The sequence below is a fragment of the Syzygium oleosum genome, unplaced genomic scaffold, assembly GCF_021117445.2.
Source record: "Syzygium oleosum isolate NSW1041296 unplaced genomic scaffold, Sole_v2.1 Sole_v2.08, whole genome shotgun sequence".
In the NCBI taxonomy this organism is placed as follows: Eukaryota; Viridiplantae; Streptophyta; class Magnoliopsida; order Myrtales; family Myrtaceae; genus Syzygium; species Syzygium oleosum.
In genome coordinates, this window is record NW_026607492.1 from 2,403,720 (window position 1) to 2,426,247 (window position 22,528).

The 22,528-nt window shown below is 40.7% G+C and overlaps 1 protein-coding gene across 1 annotated transcript; it reads right to left on the minus strand.

The window, feature by feature from the left end:
* Window positions 1-356: 356 nt before the first annotated feature.
* Window positions 357-18,537, minus strand: LOC115688262 (methyl-CpG-binding domain-containing protein 9). The gene is given in 11 exon segments (XM_030614025.2): window positions 357-1,218; window positions 1,345-3,567; window positions 6,623-7,054; window positions 7,490-7,588; window positions 9,501-9,836; window positions 10,311-10,616; window positions 11,841-12,491; window positions 12,597-13,703; window positions 13,912-14,620; window positions 17,732-18,032; window positions 18,035-18,537. Coding segments are annotated over 11 exon segments (6,771 nt in total). The 5' UTR covers window positions 18,354-18,537; the 3' UTR covers window positions 357-930.
* Between the last annotated feature and the right edge of the window lie 3,991 nt (window positions 18,538-22,528).

Here is a 22,528-nt window from a genome sequence, read left to right on the forward strand (position 1 = left end):
GGTGTGAAAAATAAGACTCAGTTTTCCCTCTTATATCTTCCCTAAATTCGTATTCTTATCTTGACATTAGACAATGTTTTTTTTTTTGGTTAAAGACATTAGACAATGTTGTTACTTGTAACTTGCCAGAATTCAAAAGAAAATGGCTGTTAGACTTAAGAGGCAGGGGAGATAAGAGATCAGATTGGATGCAAATACACTATCCGATTTATTTCTACACTTACCTGCTTATGGCAGAAATACCTCACATGAGGAAGCTTTCTGTATCTTCTTACCGCCCTGGAATAACGTACCCACAGCATATAAAAGAGAGAGAGAGAGAGAGAGAGAGAGAGAGAGAGAGAGAGAGACCCACATAAAGAATGAAAATTGTCTACCACTAAGCGTCATCGTTATCAAAATGCTCTTTTTTTTTTGCCTTTTTGACATGTTCACCTTTTTACAGTAATCTTCCCACTAACGAAATCTGGAAGGTGTGCCCCGCAAGAAAAATTCCTCGATTTGATTCCAACATCCCGAGCAAGCACAAAAGCTGCAGCAAAATCCGGTCCAAAAAACACGTGTACACCCCTTGGTTAACCCACTGATCTCTCGATAGCATTAGTGCGCCAAGCTAATAAACCGCCGGGCTCCTTTTTACCTCGGTCCCGACAGCCAAAGATGTCAGCCTTATACCTATATACACAAATGCCAATCAGAGCTGGCGCTTATATACACATATACCAATCAGAAGCGGCAGCCAACTTTTCCTAGCCTACATAATTGCGGTCAGCATGAATTGCCCATCAAGAAGCCAAAATGTATGCAATAAACTGCCTTACTCGGGGCTTCTCTTCCCTTCTCAAAGTAACCTCTTGAATTACTTAATGTATAAGCTCAATGCTGGGGTCAGGTTTGTCTGAAAAAATCTACACATAAATGTGTGCTCCATCAACCCTCGGGCTCCTTCCTTTTCCTGCTTGACTTTCTGCTGGGCTTTGGTTTCTCGGTCGGATCCGAAGTGGGCGGTATTGTCTTGTCTACCGCAATTTCAGTTGAGTCCAAGTCGGGCAATATATTCTCATATAAAATTGCAGAGTCTAAGGAGTAAATACGCAGGGCAAGGGAAGACAAGGTGGAGGTTTTAGCAGCAGCAGAGAGGGATGACCAATACCACCACTCCTTTCTTAGATACTTTGTCTGAATCATGTCCTCCAATACAATTGTCGCCTGAACCATCTGGAAAGACAGCGTGTGTATTTCTCAAAAGAGTATTAAATGTAGATAGCAAGAAAGAAATAACCTAATTTATGATTGTGAGATTTCAAAGTCTTGAACAGAGAGGAAAGTGAGAACGACACTAACCTCATAGATGGTCTGTGCAGATTTAACAAACGAACGCCAGGCCCACCTCCCTTCCAGATGTGCTTTTGACGGTTTCAAATATTCTCCTTCTAGAGCAGCATCCATGTCAAGTAAATTAATCTTCAACTGTCTCAAAATTGGAGAGACCCTGCCAGGTAAGGGTCTCAAGGACGACTGTGGCACCACACAGCGCTGACCAAGCCCTGTTGCCATAGCGCGCTTATGTAGGGGATATTTTCTCTCCTTCCCTTCTGAACAGGCCAAGCTTGATTTAGCGTCCCTTTGTGTGCCAATATTCTCACCTCCAGGTCTGATATTATAACACTCGGATGTGTTGGTGTTGCATATACTTCTATCTTCCCGAAGAGCAGTCACTCCTACTTCCTTGCCCTCCTCAGTTGTGACACTGGCATCACCACTAGATAATAGAATTGGATCGGAGTCATCAAGGTAAGGATGCCTAGATGGCACAAGTAATGGAGTCCCATTAGATCCGATAAGACCAATTTGCTGTACCAAATCCTTGTTCGAATCTTTTGTGACAAACTTAGAACTTATCTCATCAATATCATATGGGCACGCGAAACTTTCATTCTGATATGTGATCAAATTTGAGCATAAATCGAGTTGTCGACTTTTATCATACACATTCTTTTCACCTGTTCTTTCTATCCGAGCAGAATCAGACTTGAGACTTCCTTTCTTTTTGGATGAGTCTGCAATTTCTTTACCCTTCTCATGCCCTGAAAATCCTGAACTGCACCTGCCATCATTGTGCACCTCCAGTTCATCATCAGTGAGAAAAGTCTTGTGGCAGAAGAGACAATGACATCGAGATGACCAAATAAGCTCTAAACATTCACACCGGTACATTTTTTCTTCACCAGGTACTCTTTCCTTTTTTACTCGCTTTTTCAAAGTACCTGTACTTTCCAATTCCATACAAGGACCATACTTTCTTTCCAAAAAAGAGGAAGCCTTTGTAGCAACGCAAACAGAAGTGACCAAGTTTTCCCCATTTGAGCACCCTTCGGAAGTTGTTTCACTTGCATCAGAAATATGGCCAACAGGGTACTGACAATCCTGCAATTTAAACTTCCACCAGTGCAAAATGGCATTTTTTAGAGCCTTTTCTCCAGAGTCACTACCCTTCAACCATCCAATGAGCTGTTCGATTTCATCATCAGTTTGATAAAAAACCCATGATTGATTCGCAGCAGCCACTCCATTTGATTTGTGCATGAAGGGACAGCAAGCTTTTGACCCCTCTAGAGATGATTCTGCAGTGGGAGCAGAAACCTGAGAACCGTTCCTCTCTGGGAACATAGAATTTAAAATTTTCCTTCTTTTCGCAGATGCTAGAGTACCATCAACAACAATCCGCGGCCGACTGCCAGGCATTGCTGCAGCCCAGTACAATCGCCCAGCAGAATCACTACCCAGAAACTCCCTGCGCAAAGATAGCTTGAGAAGCTGTGACTCTAAGTTGCTAATAGAATCCTGCAGAGCCGAAAGCTCATTTTTCACAGAAGTAAGTTCGACCTGGTGGGTTGACTCATTCAGATCATCAAGGTGCTGAGTACAAGGGAAGCTTCTTGAATCAGAACACAGGCAGCACTCTTGCTCAAAGATTTTTCTTTCAGGGTCATTGACTTCTTCTGGAAAAGTATCCAATGCAGGCGAGTCATGTGATTTCACGGTACTATCATCGGTTGGAGAAGCCCTCAAGGATAGAGTGTTGCCAAGAAGTTTTCTGTCGCCATTGGCAACACCATTGTCTTCCAGTTCACAATCATCGCTAGTAGGATTACTTGCCTTATCCTTGCAGAGACCATTCTTCTCTGCCACAGTGATAGATGAGTGGTCAAAACCATTAAGCCCACATTTTTCACGACCAGCCTCTACAAATTGCAGCTCAGGGAGGATATTAGGATTCTTGGATCTGTCGCTTAGCTGATGGACAATACGTCTAGTGTTGTTCGATTGTGCAGGGTCTAAACCATGCTTCCCCATAACATCTCCACATGTGTTAGTGGCACCATCAGCCTTTGCAGCTCTTGCCACCAGGTAGTCTTCCTTTAACTTCAGGTTCTTCCACTCCGCAATAAGCATTCGCAGCTTCTGCTGCAGCTCAGCAGATATTTCTGCACACTGCTCGAGGTGTTGTCGAACAAGAGATGAGTTAAGCAACTCATCACATAAGAATTTAAGCAGGAAGGTCCTCTGCACCATGGCAAAAAGATTTCATAAGTGGAAACTACCACCAAATAAATAACACAACCTGACAAATGAAAGCTGTTATAATTCTGGTAGTCTCCCACCAACTTACGACTGAACCATCCTCATCGCAGTAACAAGTAAAGAGGAAAACAATTTCACTTCAAATTAAGAGCGCTTTAGCAATTTGAATGGGCTTCAAGCTTCACGTCTTTCTTTGATCAGTTTCAAGCTGTATATATTTTATTATGAGTGGCCACTGAACATTGAGGATATTTTTTGATATATGAATTCAACAAACAATTTTCACTCCAAGTGTCTCGGCACAAGATTTTTCACTTTCAGTTAATAACACTTTACCACGATGATTCAGTAAAACTTCAAACTAAGTCCAAAGATTCCCTGAGTAAGAAACATTGGGTAATCACTTATTCAATGAATAGATATAATGACTAAAAATCCAAAGAAAGCTTTGTCCTTTGATAAAAGAAAACGGGGGGGGGCTGGGCTTCCACTCCAGTTGACCTCTCTTCTTTCCATCCCTCCGTGAGAAGGTAGAGAGCAAAACCAACCCAGCTGCCCCCGTCAATTCCTTTGACTTTCGGTCTTGCGACCGACCCATTTAAGTTGAGTAGCAACTGCCCCTAAGCCAGTAGTAGTCTCCTTCAAAAGCCACTTTAGTGGGTGTTCCCCAAAGTTCCCATGGCTTGTTGAAATTCACTCCAACTGATACCACTTTGGAAGAGCTAGAATTCTAACCTTATGTCAGGATCTATCGGCCAACGGACAGTCTCAAGTAGACAGTTTCTATGGGGTGTAGGCCTCCCAAAAGGTAACAGAGGAGTGCAAAGGTTTCCTCGGGCCGGACGAATATTGGCCCTCGAGTGCAAATGCAAAAGGGAGCTTGACTGCAAGACCCACCAATCGAGCAGGGACAACTAAGTGAGGGGTAAGCGGAGGCAGCTTCTTCGTGCTATAAGTGGGCATGCCAGGATTTTTGGAAAAAGTCTTTTTTGTCTTGTAAATAAATGCATTCCTCAGCCAAACTTATCTGCTGAAGTGATTCTTTAGGCAGTCAGCACACTTCACAACTGCCTTTTACTTAAATATCCTCAATTTTTCTCCTCACAGGTTCCTTATAGTGATAATCACTGCATCCTCCTACAGAAGGGATGAGCTCATACCATGAAGCACCAGGTTGAACCTTTCAATTTGTTAGTTTAGACAGCAAGCAGTGGCAAATTACTTCAGATGCAAAAAGAAATCGCAGACATTGGATATGATAAGTGTGAAGCATCCTTAGGGTGTGTTTGTTTCGGGAAAAATGAATGAATAAGAAAACATTTTCCTAAAAATGATCGCTTATGTTGCTTACAAAAATGAATGCACGAAAAATATTTTCTTCGTCCACGAAAATATTTAGACATATATTGTTATCGATAATTAAAAAAAATTCATTGACTAATTATTTCAAGCAATACAAGCGTTCATTTTTAGGAAAATATTTTTCAGATCATTCATTTTCCATGAAACAAACAAAGCATTAATGTAACTGGAACAAGAAATGACGCAACTAGCACTCGTTATAATTAAGAACGATAATTTTCTCATGTTGGAATGAACATTACTTTCCTGGAGCTTATCGACAAAATTAATCAATCATATGATGAAACCCAATCATTCGACAAGCAAAATCAGCATTGAGCATCATGTTATAAACACTAACAGCCACAAGCAAATTATTTTGGACTTGGAGGCTCAAGAGCAGCAATTCTTATGGTATGGCTTTTGGCCATATGTTCCACCAGTCTACAATTCACACTATTCTCATGTCATAAGTATGAAAACAGGCCCCTCAAAACATATAAAAGAATGCTGCAAACATTAAATCAACAAAGCCTTCCAACGTTATTTGACCAGGGTTAAGTTTCTTAGGGGATGGCTCCTCGAGAGTCATATACATAATGGCAACCCTTTTGCATAATTGATGAACTAGTGTTAAACACAAGTCCATTAGATTTACAAGTAGATGTACCATGAGAAAAGACTTAAGTGGTCCATCCGAAGTATCTCAAAATTTTTTTGAGCTCTTTAGTAGGTACAAAATAATTCTCATTGTTATTGGGCAGAGAAATCAACGCGAAAGTCAGGAGTCAAGAATTATCACACTAACAGTCTTACAGCCAATGCTTTGCACGGGGTACTTTCTATTTAGCTTTTTGCATATTTAAAGGAAAATACTTTTCAAAACAAATGGTTGCTTTAGGTTTTTTCTGCTTTCCTTTTGCTAGTTCATTTAGAGAGACACCTCTCAAGAATGATAAATCATAGACGTTAAAAATCAATAGGTATAACGATAAAAAAGACCTCCATTAATAGTAAAATATATAATAAAGTAATGTATAGATGAACCTTATTAATAGTAGGATAGTAGTTGTACATAATAAGTAGATGTAGACATATAGATATAAAATTTTGGATTTTGTAACTTGTAATATAAAGTCAAAAGTACATCCTACAGAAATGTTATGTAGAGGTTTCTCAAACTTTCAGAACTAAACGCAACACTCCTTCGATTTTTTCTTTTTGGCACATGTCACTTGGATGTTAAAGAAGTAAAGACCTCGTGAACAGTCTATTTACAAGTTCTAGATTCCAAAAACAGAAAAATGTTTTCTAGAATACTTCAAAGAGGCTTTCAAGGTTTTCACTTAAGGGAGGAAAAATCGACACTTGTGGCCCATCTCATCATCAATTTCTGAAGCATGGCCAAACTAAAAGATAGCAAATGTGCCAACCAAAATCTCCTTTCTTTACCTAAGTAAAAGTCCAAGACCTACCTACCAAAGAAAAAAATGCAAGAACTGTCTCACAGATTTATGTAAGAAAATGACTTTGAATGAATTTATCGACAAATTTATTGAATTAACTGAAAGGGGTAGACATAAATATCCAGTAATATCTAAAAATTCCATAGACAACTGAAAATAAAATATATGCATGTTCCAAAGAGCAATTAACAGCTTGCATTAGAGAGTATATAAAAGTGAATCGAATGTACCTCATCAACAGTATAATCCCAGTACTCCTTTTCTTCCATTCTACATACTAAATGAGAGAGTGCCTCCAAGTAGTCACGGGTAACTTCTTGAAATCTTTTACCTCGGCGCTTACGGATGACATAATTCTGCGCGGACACATCTTGAACTAAGCGTCTACCAACAACACAAGAAGGGCAATACCAGTTTCCTTCGGGAATTCTTGCAAGTGGAGGATTCAAGCAATAGGTGTGGTACTCAGCATCACATGTGTCACATAGCAAAACACTGTCATCATCTTTATCAATACCGCAAACTTTGCAGACTCCTTCCTCCCATGGGGCCTTAGGAAGCTCACTTAGAGAGGCAAGAACATCATCCACTTCCTTCTTTATATCTGCACTTAAGGATTCCGATTTTGCATACACCCGAAGTTTATCAACAAGAGTGACAACCTGCATGGAAGGAATGGACCTAATGTAACCTCCCAACAGGAACACATAAGACCAAGAGTCATGAGTAACTTAACTACACAAGATGGCTTATTCAAATCATGCAAATGCTTGTACAAGTAGGAAGTGTTACGTACTGCATGACCATTACTTAACAAAGTTTTTGTGCACCAGATTTGTGAGCATTAAGACTCGGGTGTACTTAAAAGAAATCTATCTTGTTGCTCAGTTAGTTTCCGAGAAAATGTCGTTAACCAAAGGAAGAGGACATTAGGGGCAAATTTTAAATCTAAGTCCAAAATAAGGTAAAACGAATCCACATCCTACACCTACACACACATGTTCATCTGCTAATCTCTTGGACGATATGAAGCTTTTATTTGGATGGTGAAGCTATCGGCAACTTATTCACAAATAAAGAAAAACAGATTTTCATACCTCCTCTTCATATAATGACTCAAAATTTTGTGATAATTTGTCAGCTAGCTCAACCACATCAGTCTGATCCCCAAAGGCAGTCCTCACATTATTCCACAACTGCACAAAGAATTGACATACAGGAAAGGAAGTCCATTAACATACACAACATAGCAATTTCTGCTATCAATCATTAATGCGTTTACAGGAAAGAGGATACTTCATTTGCATGTAGACCTGTCACATGAAAAACTCAGAAAATATAGAAAGAGTTCCCGACTGAAAAAGGAAAAGATGAAGGAAGATGCATGTGTGAAGGAAATTATGGCGGAGTTGATAACTTAAACAGCTAAAAAGGATATAAACTATGAAAATTAATGAGTTAAATTAAGATTGGATGGTAAAAAATCATAAGATTTTACATACTATCAAGAAAAAGATAGAAAATGAGATTACACAATTCATACAAATTACAGGACTTAAGGCCAAAAAAAGGTTTAGGGACCCAATTGCACATTTGACAAGAGTTGGGGTACCAAAAGTGTTCTTAACTCATTGAGATTCACGATATTTTGAATTCTGTATATTTGAGATTCCAACAGATTATAACCACTCAAAAGTAATATGTACGATGACAAAAGTTAATTTTATATGTTTTCCATGGGATAGAGAATATTCTATAATATTAATTCCATTTGCTTAATTTGTATACCATGTTTTGTGCATATGCTTGCACTTATTTGTAGGATTAAATTGTTTAAACCACTGTAATGAAAGAATATTTGGTTTTAAATTAAAATGAGATAATGAAAACTCGTGGAAGGAAAGATAAAAATTTGAGTGAAGAAGAGTAATAAAAAGGAAAGGGCAATTGATGTAACTAATAAAGTGGGCATGTATATAAACTTTATTATTCATATATAATTGTCTCAAATTTTACGTAATATACTTGATAGTATTTTACGAAGAAACTGAATAATTACAAAATGGGAACCCAGCTTGACAATCAGCATCTACACATTACAAATAAGAGTTATAAGCAATAAAATTCCTAAATAGTTTCATCCCTCCAAGATACCACTGCAATTAGAACTTTAATCTTGACAAAGAAGATAAGTTTCTAATAAAGAACTTTCCTGGCCATTGACAAAGATCACTCTACACGTATTGTATGTAAAAAAGAATGCATCAAAAGTATCTAGGTTGACCCCAGTTAATCTAAAAACTCTACATTATCAAAATTAGCACCATCTCGCATTGCTCGTGTCTTCATGACACAGTAATAGTCATTAGTCACTACATAGGTAATAACTTCCACCCGTCCATTTTCTTGGGCAATAGTGGGCGGTGGCTACCATTACCAAGGCAGCAGATTAGAGGAAGCTTTTTTAATAAAAAAATTAAATAAAAATATAGATAATGATTTAAAGGGAGAGAGACCAAAAGCTTATCAGTCCCTTAATTATAAATGATAGATAAAGGTAATCAGTATAGTCACAAAACTGGTAGTTACATTTAGTATCTTGAAAGTAAATTATAAAAGAGATTTGTAAACTTCGTGCATCAGCACGGGTCCTTTACTAGTTTGTCCAGACATTTCCCACTGTACCCTTACCTTCTCCTTCACGTACTTTATTACGACAACTTTGACATTTTATGATGAGACCATTGATTATGCATATCTCGAGAAAAGTTAATGCACTGAAAATTGCAAAATTTCCTTATTTTCTTGCTAAGTAAACAGAGTACTCACAAACAAAATGTTCATAATTATTAGATTTTCCATTTCTGAGCATTGCTTAAAAACCAAAGAAACTTGAATTCTCATCATGTTCCATTTCCCCGAGTTCCAGTCAATCGAAGCAAACGCAACCTGTGCCTACCTATCCGATGTACAAAGAGGGAAAAATGCATGGAATACGAGAGGGACAAAAAATTGGTTCGCCATAGAAACTCTATACTAACAGCAGCAAACAAAATCAAGATTGTACAAGTATCATAGAATAAGTCCCCATTTACATGAAACACATACCTCTCGAACATCCTCGAGAAATGCTTCCTGTGAACCACCATAAGCACCAACTGCCAATCTCAAATCAATGGTCCTAAAATCCAGTGGTCGAGACACCATAGCTGGAGATCCAAGAAGTCCCTCCTCATCTTTGTCGCTATTATTCATTATCTTTCTTCCCAGCAAATTACAGAAAACTCTCGCATCATCGGCAGCGGCGGCTTGACGTAAGACAACACGACATTTCTTCATGATTACATCAGAAACAGAAACAACAGTCCTCCTCTTACTTTTCTTTTCAGGTTTTGGTTGTGATGCTTCACCAGATACGTCTGCTAGCACAGAAAGAACAGCTTTCTGTGTTCAATCATCAAAAGGATAGAGTTCAGCATGATTACAACAACATGGATGATGACCATAAGCATAGACAACAAATTCAAATTCGGTAACAGGAAAACAAGAAAATAAATTGTAACACATGGAGTCCAACAATTTTCATGTCAAGAAGTTAAAAATATCGCATGTACATAAGCGAACAAACTCTAATAACTCCCCCAAATTTAACAGATGACCAAGAGGAAAATAGAGGTTTGCGAATATAAGTGAACCACTTGAACCTAATTCAAGTAAATGCTGTAGGATTGCTTTTTCGAGAAAAATATCCCAGGTTCATTTCTCCCTAGAGAAAGCTTCAGCATGCAAAACATACAAAAAGGCAGAACAATGCACAAGGACCAGATAAGTTCACTGAGTTAAGAAAGCAATATGGTGCATCAATGCATAACAGGAGAAACATAAGACATCGTAAAGATGAGAAGTCAAGGACAGCACCTTCGTTGGTCCTGATGCATTGCCCTTATAAACTTCCTTGCTAATTGAATGTTCCAATATTTTCTTTGCCCAGTCTGGCGGATCTTTAGCCAAAGCATCGTGCACACACTTCCTAATTCTGGTGCCAACATTTGTTGGTAACTTTTTCACAGGCACCAAGGCCAGGGCCCAGTCTGGAAGATTATCATCACCAGTGAAATTCTTTTCAACAGCATCAGGTCCAGCTGATTCTTCCACTTCCAGGGTGACAAACTCATTTTCTTTGCTCATAGAACCAAGAATTTGCTTTGAAGCCTCTGCAAGCAACTAGATATCAAACCATTCAAGATGTTATGAAAACACCTTTTCATAACAGCAGTCATAAATTAGAGGTATAAAAAAAGAAACTCGAATAGCACCCAACACTACACACGACAGATTTATTTATAATAAGGGATAAAAAGTTACACATAGATAACTAATCAACCTAACAAACCAAAACTTAAAGTGTAACATTGAGTGTAACCATCTGGTCTTCCCGAAATGAAAGGGTATGCCCACACCCTAAAAATGCTAAGAATTTTTCCCTAACATAATCCAGATGAGCACATAAAGAACCATCGGCAGCATCATCTTATCCTTTAAGAAACAAATTCATCCCAGGATGTGATTTCCTTATCTGCAAAATTTGATATTACTGCTAAATCACTGGTCCTTAGCTGACCTTCTTTTTTGTCGCAAAGTGAGCATCCATAGATTAGCAACTCTCATTTCTTTAATAAGATTTCTAAAGTTAATCCTTTCTGTCACTCCTCCAAAGAAAAAAAGGCAACACTGGGCAGGATGATACTTTCTGAAGAGATTTCAAAGTAGGTTGTTTTGTTCTTCCTATGTGACCTGAGTAAAATGAGCTTTGTGCTATCCAGCAAAAAGTTTCACTAATCTACATAAGTCGAACCTTTCCTTTTAATATTCCCCCTCATTACATATCAAGAACAATAAAACAACAGGCACTAAAATTTATTCTAAACTTGCTTCATAACTGACATAGAACTATAAACACAGCTGCATGTCTAGTTAATTGGCAGCATCTAACCTACCAATTCCTAACAACACCATCACACCGGAAAAAAATGCCCATTTAATATATTCCTTCTAAGGGTGGATGTTAACTTATTAAGTAGGGCTATTTAAGCTGCAGATATGTAACTCTCCCACCACTGATGAAAAATTTACATGAAAAGAAAAGGCAAAGAATCCTCAAAAAATTAAAGATCAAGTTTCAATTAAAACCGTATAAATCAGCCGAGCATCCAGTGCAACCTCTCTGATGAATATTTAAATCAGTAGGCTCGGAAGAAATCTATTGCAATCTACCCCCTTAATACAGCCAATGTACACAGTTAGTAGGTTTTAGCAGATTAGACTCTTCGAGAGGGGACATGATAGTCTCATAGGAATTTGCTGCACAATAAAGTTGAAGAGCTCACATAATTTAACTCTGGATAATAAGGAAAAATAAGGGGCGTGAAAACTTATGCTTGATCTTACAAGAGCATCCGCTTCCATCCCAGCAACACCGGTCAATGAGCCGCAAAGCACACCACCATCCCCTTGCAAGCAGCGAAAAACTTTCCCGCTTTCACGACTAGTAACATCAGCAGAGTCAGAATTACCATCCATGGTTATGATAGCCAAAATATACCTCCGTGCTAGTTCAGGCCAAGTCAGTTCATTGATAGGTAGCATACTGAGTTTAGCTCTTTTTGCAGGAAGAGAGCTTTCCATATCTTTTTTCCTTCCCCTTTTGGATTTTAATTCACCAGTCTCAAAATTTGGATCCACAAGTGCAGCAACCTTCAACTGCAGCTCACCGATTAGAATTCCAAGCAGCAAGCTATGCACCTTTGTCAAAGCTACACCACAACAGGTACTGAATGCAATACATGGGCTTTTAGCATAAGTTGATTCCTTCTTTGCCCCTGTTTGTGAACCAGGTGCAATTCCTGAGGGTGTTTCATCAGCCACTTGATCACTTGAATGTAAATCCAAGACTTGGCATCCTTGCAATCCCTGACCAAAATTCACTGCAAGCTTGCTAGCATATACCCATGGGTTCATAAGTTCATCTTCGAGCTTCTTCAGAGTGAGAGGCTCTTTTAAATCCAGAATATCATGGAAACGCCACAATACTTCCCATACCTGCATTAATTAGGAATAATGACGTCATGTTTTGACCAGACTGAAATTCTAATTGGTATTTTCATATTTAATGTCATAACCATAAAATAATGTACTCATTTATACCTGGTAACAATCTCCAGCGATTGCAGGTGATAGCCTGGAGCAGGGCTCTGTCCCAGAAGGAGGGCTACACCGATCATCTACATCCACCGTACTTTTTCTCAATTTGCCAAAGAGACCATCTAATGCTCCTTCTTTGATCTCTACTCCTTCTTTTCTTTTAACAATAAAGTTTCCATTTCCAATAGTTAGCGACCTTGAATAGTTCTTTCTATCACTCAAAATTACATACCTAGAACACCCTTCAATGCCTGGAAGCTTTTCTAAAGTTTCTTGCACAAATTCTGCATCCAATCCAAATCTATCCCGGCCCAACCATTTTAGCAAGGCATCATTTGAAATATCAGAATCACTGTTGTACAATGGGAAGCCTGCAAAAACTGGTGAACTGGAAAATTTCTGCAAAGCAATTGGAGCAGAAACACACTTTTCACCCATCATATCCCAGTAAGATGAGATTGGCTCGTTTTTTACATGTTTGCAAGACAGCTTGTAAGAGCTTTTCCTGCTACGGATGTCAGAGAAGGCATCAACAAATTTTTGAGACAATTTTTTCCAAGCTAAGGATGATGAACGCTCTTCAACCACAATTTCACCAATTTCATCTCCAAGACAGTCCTCGTAATTGACAGTTGCATAATGGACAAGAGCAGTACTTGGATCAGTCTGCATAGAGCTTTCTGTCACACCAGAAACTTCATTTCTGCCACTACAAAGGCAAGCCGAAAGTTCATTTTCTACAGGAGGCACAGGGTTGGTGAGGATTGCCTGAATGATACCATCGTCATCACAGTCCATACTAGAGTATATAACATCATCAGTTGCTTTGGTACCTGGCCCAGCATATCGTGGAAGGACTCGCCTAAAGAGGATAGTTGATCCATTTGGAATAGGTACTGCAGAGCAAGAACATCTTCTGATCTTGAATAGAGGTCCAGAGTCGCCACCATCCAACACCTCACAAAACATAATCGAACCAGTAATCTTATCATGCCAACAGGACCTGTAACCTACAGGCAAGATTCTGTCCAGCTCATGATATGAAGGTCTCAAGTCAACTAACCCCAAATGGAGAACAAAGAAATCTTCAAATTGCACAGGTAGCCCATCCTGAAAATGCAAGGAATAGCAAATATCAGTTGGGAGCAAACTTAACCAGCAACTATGGAAACAAGCACACAAGAGCCCTTCTGATGAATTTTATCATTTGCCAAAGGATTTTTCTTTTTTTCTTTTTTGGCAAAAGCTAGAGGAAGTAGTTTAGCATAAAAACAATTAGCAAGTGCGAGGATAAAAGGGAGAGGAAACAGGCACTTACTTTGTATTGCTGATATTCAGATCCATAATTTTCCTCAGATCCAGCTTCTGTGGCTTTAAGAGTATTCCCATTACTAGATACCAGTTCCATAGTTTGACTGTCAGATTTACATTCGTTAGGATGAGCATGTGTAAGGTATCCCCTACTTTCGGCAAAACCATTAATTACAGGCCTAGAGGACTTCCTTTTCCGAGGTAGATGAAGTCTCTCCAGCACAGTAGATCCCTCGCTACTTAATTTGGGCTCTACAAGCTTGTGGTTTGACGTCAAACCAAGATAAGAAGCAACTCCAGACATTGTATCAAATTTTAGCCCACCTGGAGCACAGTACCAGACATATGTTCCACAGCCATTATAGGATTCTTTGAACTCCACATACCAACCTTCATCAAGTACACCATGCCATTGAGAAATATAATCCCTAAGAGTCTGCAAAAGGAACTCCTTAGGATTCCCAGATGATAGTCTTATCACTGGATTATTATTGCTCTTTAAATGTATGACTGGAAAACCCAAATCGACTTCAAAGTTTCCACACTGCATCAGTGGATGATGCTGAATATCTCTAACACCAGCTCCCAAAGTCTCAGTCACAACACCGGCAGCATTTTCAAAGTGACATCCATTTCCAGTGTGTAAATAACTTGAACATCTAACTGGAGAACCAAACGGATTCCCACCGGAGGAATTATCATCCGAGGTGCGCTTTCTAAATGAAATCAATTGAACATCAGCTACTCATAAAAGTAGGTTCTCAAGATCATTACAACAGTGTATTCTGTTGACAAGAACAAAAGGAGGGGCCAGAAACACCGCAAGCATTACAAAGATAGCTAACAAGCATGCCCAGAACATACTTGTCACAAATTATGCACAGAGCTGAAGGCTGAAATTAAAAAAGAACAAAGAAGAAAATTGGCAACACCCACATGACAGTATAGTCAGCGCTTCAAAATATCAATTCCAACTCCTCAAAGCTGAGCAGTCATTCGATGAGTCAATGCTTGCACCAGCTACCCAGTCTAGTTCACCTTAAGATGGAGGAACATAGTGAATGACTACATTAATCTTATATACATAAAGTTCGGTCGTAGGTGGACACACATTAGTCCTTCGACCCAACTTCTTTTTCTCGCTTTACTCATTTCAAAAAATTTAAAATCCTTTTATCATGTGTTTAAAATGCTGTCTTTCTATATTACGCAGTCTGTTATGTCTGCTTTTATCCTCTACTTTTCTCTCTTCATTTACTAACTCTCTCTCTCTCTATTAACTATAGCAATGTTCATTGCAAACAAATATGAAGATCACTTTCGGCAATACAATGTGTTCTTCAGAGATGAAAATGCTTTAATTATCATTGTAGTACCCCAAAAGGAAAAGGTCAAATATATTGCTTAACTCCTCTCCACTTTCTGGCTCTATTTCTTAAGATTAACATGCAGAGAGAGATATGCCAAATTATGCAAGTGATTGAAGATAAGAACACCTCCTGCAGTGAAGTGCAAAGCCCTCACTAGCTGCATTAACCTCACTTCCACATCAGTTCAAACAGCTAGAATCATAAAATATAACCACTGAACCTGATTTGCTATTTGCCATATAGCCTGCTTTCACCCTCCTCGCCGAAAACACTTCCACTCAATTTCCGACCCTAATGCTTGCTGCATGCCGACGCAGCAATTCTGCAGCAGCAAATTGGTACAGATTGGACAATCAAACCAAGTTTCCAAGTAACACTGCCATAGAGTAGGCACTGCTTTACAGACCTATCAGTCATCCCCTACAGACAGGATGAAGTGATAAGAGTGGTAGGATTTTGACATTGCTGAAGTGTGCAACACTTGAGGTAACCACATGGAATTTTGAAGCCATTAATTAAACAAGGTAATTACTCATAATGGTGGACCATCGCCAGTTTCTTTCAAAGACAGCAATTTTTACGACATTGCCCATACTAATAGTCTCTTGTACAACCTAAGATGAATCCAGTGAGATCCAAGAGGTGAATAAGAAGTAGACGTTATTACACTTACTACAGTTTATTTACTAGCTTCACATATGATGGAATTGTGTGATGAGTCTGCTTTGGTGAGAAGAAAGCCGTTATTAACTCCGTTATATGCCATGGAAAATTCAGCTTGACAAGGCAAATAAAGATTTCCTCGCAGTTATAATAAAAGAAGAACAGGATCAGACAAGGTGTGATATTCCAGATTTTGGTACCTTGGATAATATGTAAGTCAAGCCAGAAGAGGAACGCTTAAGTCCATGTCCCTCGTCACAAATACAACTCCAAAATGAAACCATGGCCTCGAGATGTTGGGACTGAGAAGGCATATGGCTCAAGGGAAAAAAAATGGCAAGACCGGGGCATGCAGTGCAACAAGGCAAGATTGTCCGAGGAGAAAAGCCTGGGCTGCTATATTAGTGCACCCAAAATGTGCGAGTAGAATAGGTAGTTAAGAATGGCATTCTTCCAATAGTTATGCTTTATAATTGGTCTTGGCTATCGAGAGTGGTGACAATTGAATAATCGTAATGTCTTAACCTCCTAGTATAGAGACCCATGAGCACTCCTCAACTCGAGAAACTATCGGAGATAATTGGTTAGATAGCAATTGTACATTGGTTAAGGGGCACTGAGAAAAACCTAACTAGCCTCGGTGTGTTTAAACAAAATTATGAGACTGTTACATGGTATGACAAGGAAATTAGATCGCAAACCATTAATGCCATGTAGAATGAGTGGCAGACATATTAAAAGTTATGCTCTGTGGTGTGAGAAGAAGCTAATAACAACTTAATCAAATTTGCATTTGATCCCAGCAATGTCCTCCATTCATGAATTATCAAGCTCAAACAGCAAAACCACAGGCATTCATCACACAAGCAACAAAAATCCAACGTTGGAGCATCACAGGGTAAACCAGTTAAAACACACACTGGTAGTAGTGAGTATCAAGCATTTACCGTTAAATGGTCTACGAAAATGCATCGTAGCAACGTCACATGCTAGATGGATAACAAGATCCCAAGCCAGAATTAGGCCAAAGGCTCAAAAAAAGAAAATTGAAGACGAAGTCCGAGGATGACCTAGTTGTTATTATGTTCCCTATAATCATATATACAAGCATATCCTGGAAAGCGACCGCCAGCTCAACCTCCAACAAACAACTAATAGCAAAGTGGAAGTTTCTACAACTCCCCAAGGATCTAACTCCAGGAGGTGGTGGGCTTAAATCAAACCAGAGTAAATCTCACTCATTGATCGTTAAATTTTTAAGCTTTTGTTTGTACAACATCATGTATAGGAAATACATCAAAATGCACGCTGTTGCGACAGGTTACAACCGGGAAACAGTTCTTCGGTGAACCATAGAAGGGTCCTATCAAGTGAGCATATACAAAAGGCCAAAAACCTGATACCCTTCTTCAAACGTCTAATAGCTAGTAATACAATCAAGAAGTACTTTCTCGTCTGCCTTTAGCATGCAATGCCAATCTTATACATCCATATGCTATACCGAGTTTCAGTTAAAGCAGCAAAACATATCTGATCAAAATTATCACAAGACTCCCCATAACGCCTCCCCTCTGTATTCCCATTTAAGTGAGCTAAAAATTACTCCGACAGAGATCCGCCATGGAGGAAAGCAAAGTACCCGCAACCATATCCAACAGCTAAACTCAGTGAGTCAATAGGAACCTATCAAACAGCCTTTGTCGACTTAAATGAGCCTAGACAACACCACGAAATGCATAAAGAGACTCTTAAACGAGCCATATCATCCAAATGCGCATGAAAATCGCCGGTTACCTCAGCGCGATCACGTCCTCGCTTCCTTCTCCATCACAATCACCGTCGCTGGGGGGTGAAGCATTCATATCCAGGAACCGCCTCCTGTTCGACTTGAACCCTAGAGGCCACCGCCGGCTCTTCACCCCCCTGTCCACACACTCCCTGCACACCCACTCCTCCGCGTCCATCCCCTGCCGCGCCAACCCCGCGCACGCCACGTGGAACCCCCGCTCGCAGCCGTCGCACACCACCACGTGCCCGCCGCCCCCCTCGGGCTCCCCGCAGGCGACGCAGGCCGCGGCGGGCCCCCGCGGGCCACCACGGGCTCGGCCGCGGGCTCCGCGGGGGGCTCGGGGGCGTCCTGGAAGCTGCGCACCACGTCGAAGGGGTCGGAATCGGGGGACGGTGACGGGATCTCGTTGAGATCGATCTCGAGGTGGGACGGGCGGGCAGCCGCAGCAGCCGCCTCGCCTCCGCCTACGACACCGCCGCCGCCGCCGCCGGGGGGCCCGGGCTCGCTCACCTGGGGCTGTCGGCCGACGTCGCCGGGCTCCATTTTCACCGCCTCCTCCGCCTTATCGCCTCCTCGCCCCCTGCTGCTGCTGCTGCTGCTGCGCTGCTGTTGCGTGAGGAATGACATTGCAGTGCGGGTTCCGAGATTGGGAAAGATGGGGCCTTTTCCCCCTTTTCGAGCAAGTGCCCTTGATGGGTATTCTGGGTTTCTCTTGGATTTTGCGCTCACGCCTTTTTTGGGCTGAAACGCAGAAGAGAGAGAAAACGAGACTGAGCGAGCGAAGCGAGGAGAGAGAAGAGAGAAGAGAGAGAGAGAGACGTATCCAAAGGACCTGACTTTCTTATGGAACAGGGAGATGAGGCCAGGAGTCGGGGGGGAACTTGGGGTTTCGTACTCGCGGGCGTGCGCTCCGGCTTCGTACTCGCGCTCGCGAGGCGACACGTGGGGGCGGGGCGCGGGGGGGCGGGGGCGAAGCTCCCGGGATATGAGAGCCGGCCAAGGTGAGGAGGCCCTTGGAGTTTTTTTTTTTTTTTTTTGGGGTGCCACGTAAGCAACGTGGCCGCTCGACCCGTTTTGTTGCGGAGCATACGGTGCTGTTTATAGCCTCCGTGGACGGGGCTCGGGCTCGGCCATGGTCGCTGGCGACGCTCGCCCACGTGTCCGATTTTGTCTGTGAAGACTAAGATTTGGCGCTTTTTGGCGGAGCCGATGATCCGAACCAACGGACTGCCAAAATTCCGGATAATAAATATGTTTTTGTGGAAATGAAACCGTCTAGTGAAAAGGCGATAATCATATTTTCGTAATGCATTATCCCGAGCCGAGTGTCTAACACACCATTTTTCAGGGATCATTGCAATAACGTTATCCCAAGTCATGGTGGCTAACACACAATTTTCAGGGATATCTGGCCATAACAACAGCTAACAACATCATTCCGTGTTTGATTATTGTCTCTTTTCTTTTTTGGCTTATGACGAATCTCACTGTTAAAAGTAAAATAAAAGACGGATGTTCCTTAGATTTTTACTCCGAGCCGAGGAAAATAAATTAAACTACTCGAGTTTGACTTGTGAATGTCTCAAACTAGACCCTATTCTTTTAAGTGCAATTCGAATTTGAGTATCTCGAGTACTTAATCAAGTTGAGCTCGAGCTTGAATACTTTACTACAATAGCTCGCGATTTAAGTCGAATAATTGCATTTTATATATCCTGATTACATGTCTTCCAACTCGAATTCAAGTTTAAAATAAAACCCATCAACTAATTGAGTCGGTCAACTCAAACTCAAGCTTATAAAAATAGAGCGCAATTGAGTTTTGAATGAGCATCGAGTCTTGAATATTTAAATTAAGGAGAGCTCGAATACCGAACCGTGTCAAGGCGATTCAATCATGCCTAACTCTAGGTGGGAACCTCGAGATCCTATCATTACAAAGAATGCACGACAATGATTCTTTATACATTGTTTGTAAGAAAGATCGAGGAGGTGAAGTAAGTAGAGGCATGGAAAATTGAAAGTAAAGAAGGAGGGCGATCGAAAAAAATATATTTTCCCTTCTTCACAAGAAAAAAAGGGTTAATACCACGAACAACTCCAAATTAATATACTTATGATAAATTTACCCCAAATTAATTTTTTGACCACCAAAAACCTCAAATCGGTATACCTGTGACAAATTTATCATCCGTTAGTTTTCCGTTAAATTAAATTAATAGCACAAAAAATCACAAAACTGGTACACCGATGACAAACAGAGGATAAAACCCAAAACTGATACATCTGTCAACTGCCGCTTGTCATTTAACAAAGTAATTTAATAGTAAAATTTAACGGAAACTAACATGGGGTAAATTTGTTACAGATGTACCAGTTTGAGATTTTTTGTGATCAAAAAATTAGTCTGATAAATTTATCACAGACATATTAATTTGGAGTTATTTGTAGTATTAACCCATACAAAATGGCACTTTTGCTCCTCGCATGTAAAAAAGTGTGAATAATTACAAAAACCACATCTTTTGTTGCGAGTGAAATGATCTGGTATTTCGAAAAAAAAAGAATGATCCGGTACGACCGGGTGCATCGTTCGAGGGTGCTCTCGGTCAAACTGCCCGACGTCGACGACACGAGAACACGTGTCGGGCGACCGCCGCGAGTAGGGCTCGCACGCCTTTGTTCGAGGCGCGTGGCGGCTCTTCTCACGCGCGATTTTTACTTTTCTTTTCTCGTTATCTGTCTGGTCCTTTTCGGGTCCGTTTCCGTCCGTGGCAAAATCGTGGATAACGGGGAGCAGCGGCCCGATTTGACGGAATTGCCCCCTCCCGCGTCGAGCAACTAACTCTGTTGGGGCGTCGCACGGGCAAAGCGGGCAGCACTTGGCTGACCATGCATGGATTTCCGACCGTCCAAAAATGGAAGTGCCTCGTTTAATTTGGCCCGGTGATTACTGCTCGAGATCGGCATCTCGATCGTCGAGGTACGAACGCTCTATAACGCGAGCAACTCGTGAACCCAATTAAGAGCAGGGGGGTTTTATACGCGGGGAAGAGTGTCGAGAAATATCGCGTGTATGCATACGTACACACTCCGTTTGATTCGGCGAAAGACGCTTTTCTGATTTTCCGGTATTTGATTAGCTTAGGAAAATAAATAAATGGAAAGTCTATAAAATGATTTCCCCTTTTGAAAATCAAAATTCGTTTTTCAAAATATCGTTACTTGGACTGGAAACTCTATACTTGAGTATAGGAACTCCAATGCCCATTCTCAGGTACTTGGCAGCAGGCCCGAGTTCATCAAGGCCAGGCTCGGGACCTCGGTGCCTGTGCTTGGTTCTCCGACGCTCGGGCCCAAAGTCCATCAAGGTTGGGCCCAACACCCCGATACTCGTGCCCGAGACCCCGAATCTTGGACTCGAGTCCACCATGGCCGAGCATGAGTCCAACGAGGCTGGGCTAACAAGTCCGTGTCTGAATCCACGATGCCTAGGCTCGGGACCCCGGTGTTTGTGGTCCATAGGAGGCCGAGCTCGAGACTCGATGCCCGTGTGCCCAATCCCCCGCTCGGCGGGCTCCTGACCTGCTCCTCGTGCTTGGTAGCGATAGCACTTGGGTCCAATGAGGCTAGGCTCTGGACCCTAGCACTTGTGCTTGGAAAACATTTCCAAAAATGTTAAAATTTTTGCAAAACGAACGGAGCCTTAGTATGGTCAACAAGTGTTTTGAAAGCATTCGTTAACAAGATCGTTATAATAACTATTAAGTATATCACCGTGCTTTTAAAGAGAGAAGATTATTCCTTGTTGACTAAAATATACTTCAGATTTGCCAAACAAGTGACATTAATTTCTGGATAATCACTAAAAAAAGTCCTCAACCTATTTTATGAATGTTCATTTAATTCTAAAACCTTTCAATTTTGCCAATTTAGTTTCAAACCTTTCTAAATCTCTCTACGATTTACCAATGTAGTCATTCATTTACGAACTTTTTATGTTTTGTAATTATCCCCATTAATTTCACTACGGAGTTTTTCTTTGAAGAGAACATTCGATAGAATTACATGAGATCATGGACTCCAACTCCATCAAAGAGCCCCAAAACTATTTAAATCTTAAATATAATTTGGGAAGAACGGTTTGTCTAACAAAAAAATACAAATATTTTCGATCTTATATCTATGTTTTATTTGGCATGCTAGACGGGTGTAAATGGTGGGTCTCCCTCATTTTTACTGGTGTTAATTGTAGACGACCCAACCGTTTATTTCTTCGAAAAGAAAAAACAGTTTATTTCAAGTCAACACGGTTTGTGATTTAATATCATGTAAATTAAGGAGGTTATTAATAGATTTAGGAGGTGCACAATAAGTGGATTAGGTCATTCATTAATTAAGAAGCGGAGCTTAATGATGTACATGGTTTACGAATTGTGATTGTTGGCTCGCCGGCGTCCCTGCCTCGAGTGTAAAACGCTCGACCCGGGGAAAACTACTCCGCACCGAAAAGTCCGGCCCTCCGGTGTTACGACCCGGCGTGGCCGTGCCCAAAATTTGCATTAAATTCGATAACACGAGATATCCCAAAATGCATTTTCTTTCTCGAATTAGGATCACCCACTTTTATTTTTTAGGGTAGGGTGTGATTATTTGCTTTCCGCCCTTTCGTGTTACCATTAATAAGGTCAAGGTCTATGTTACAACTCAATCCTAGGCTTGCATGGTATTCGATGTATAAGCTATTAATTGTGTGATCTTACCCCTGACGTTTTCTTGGATTCTTATTTCCCTTACTACTA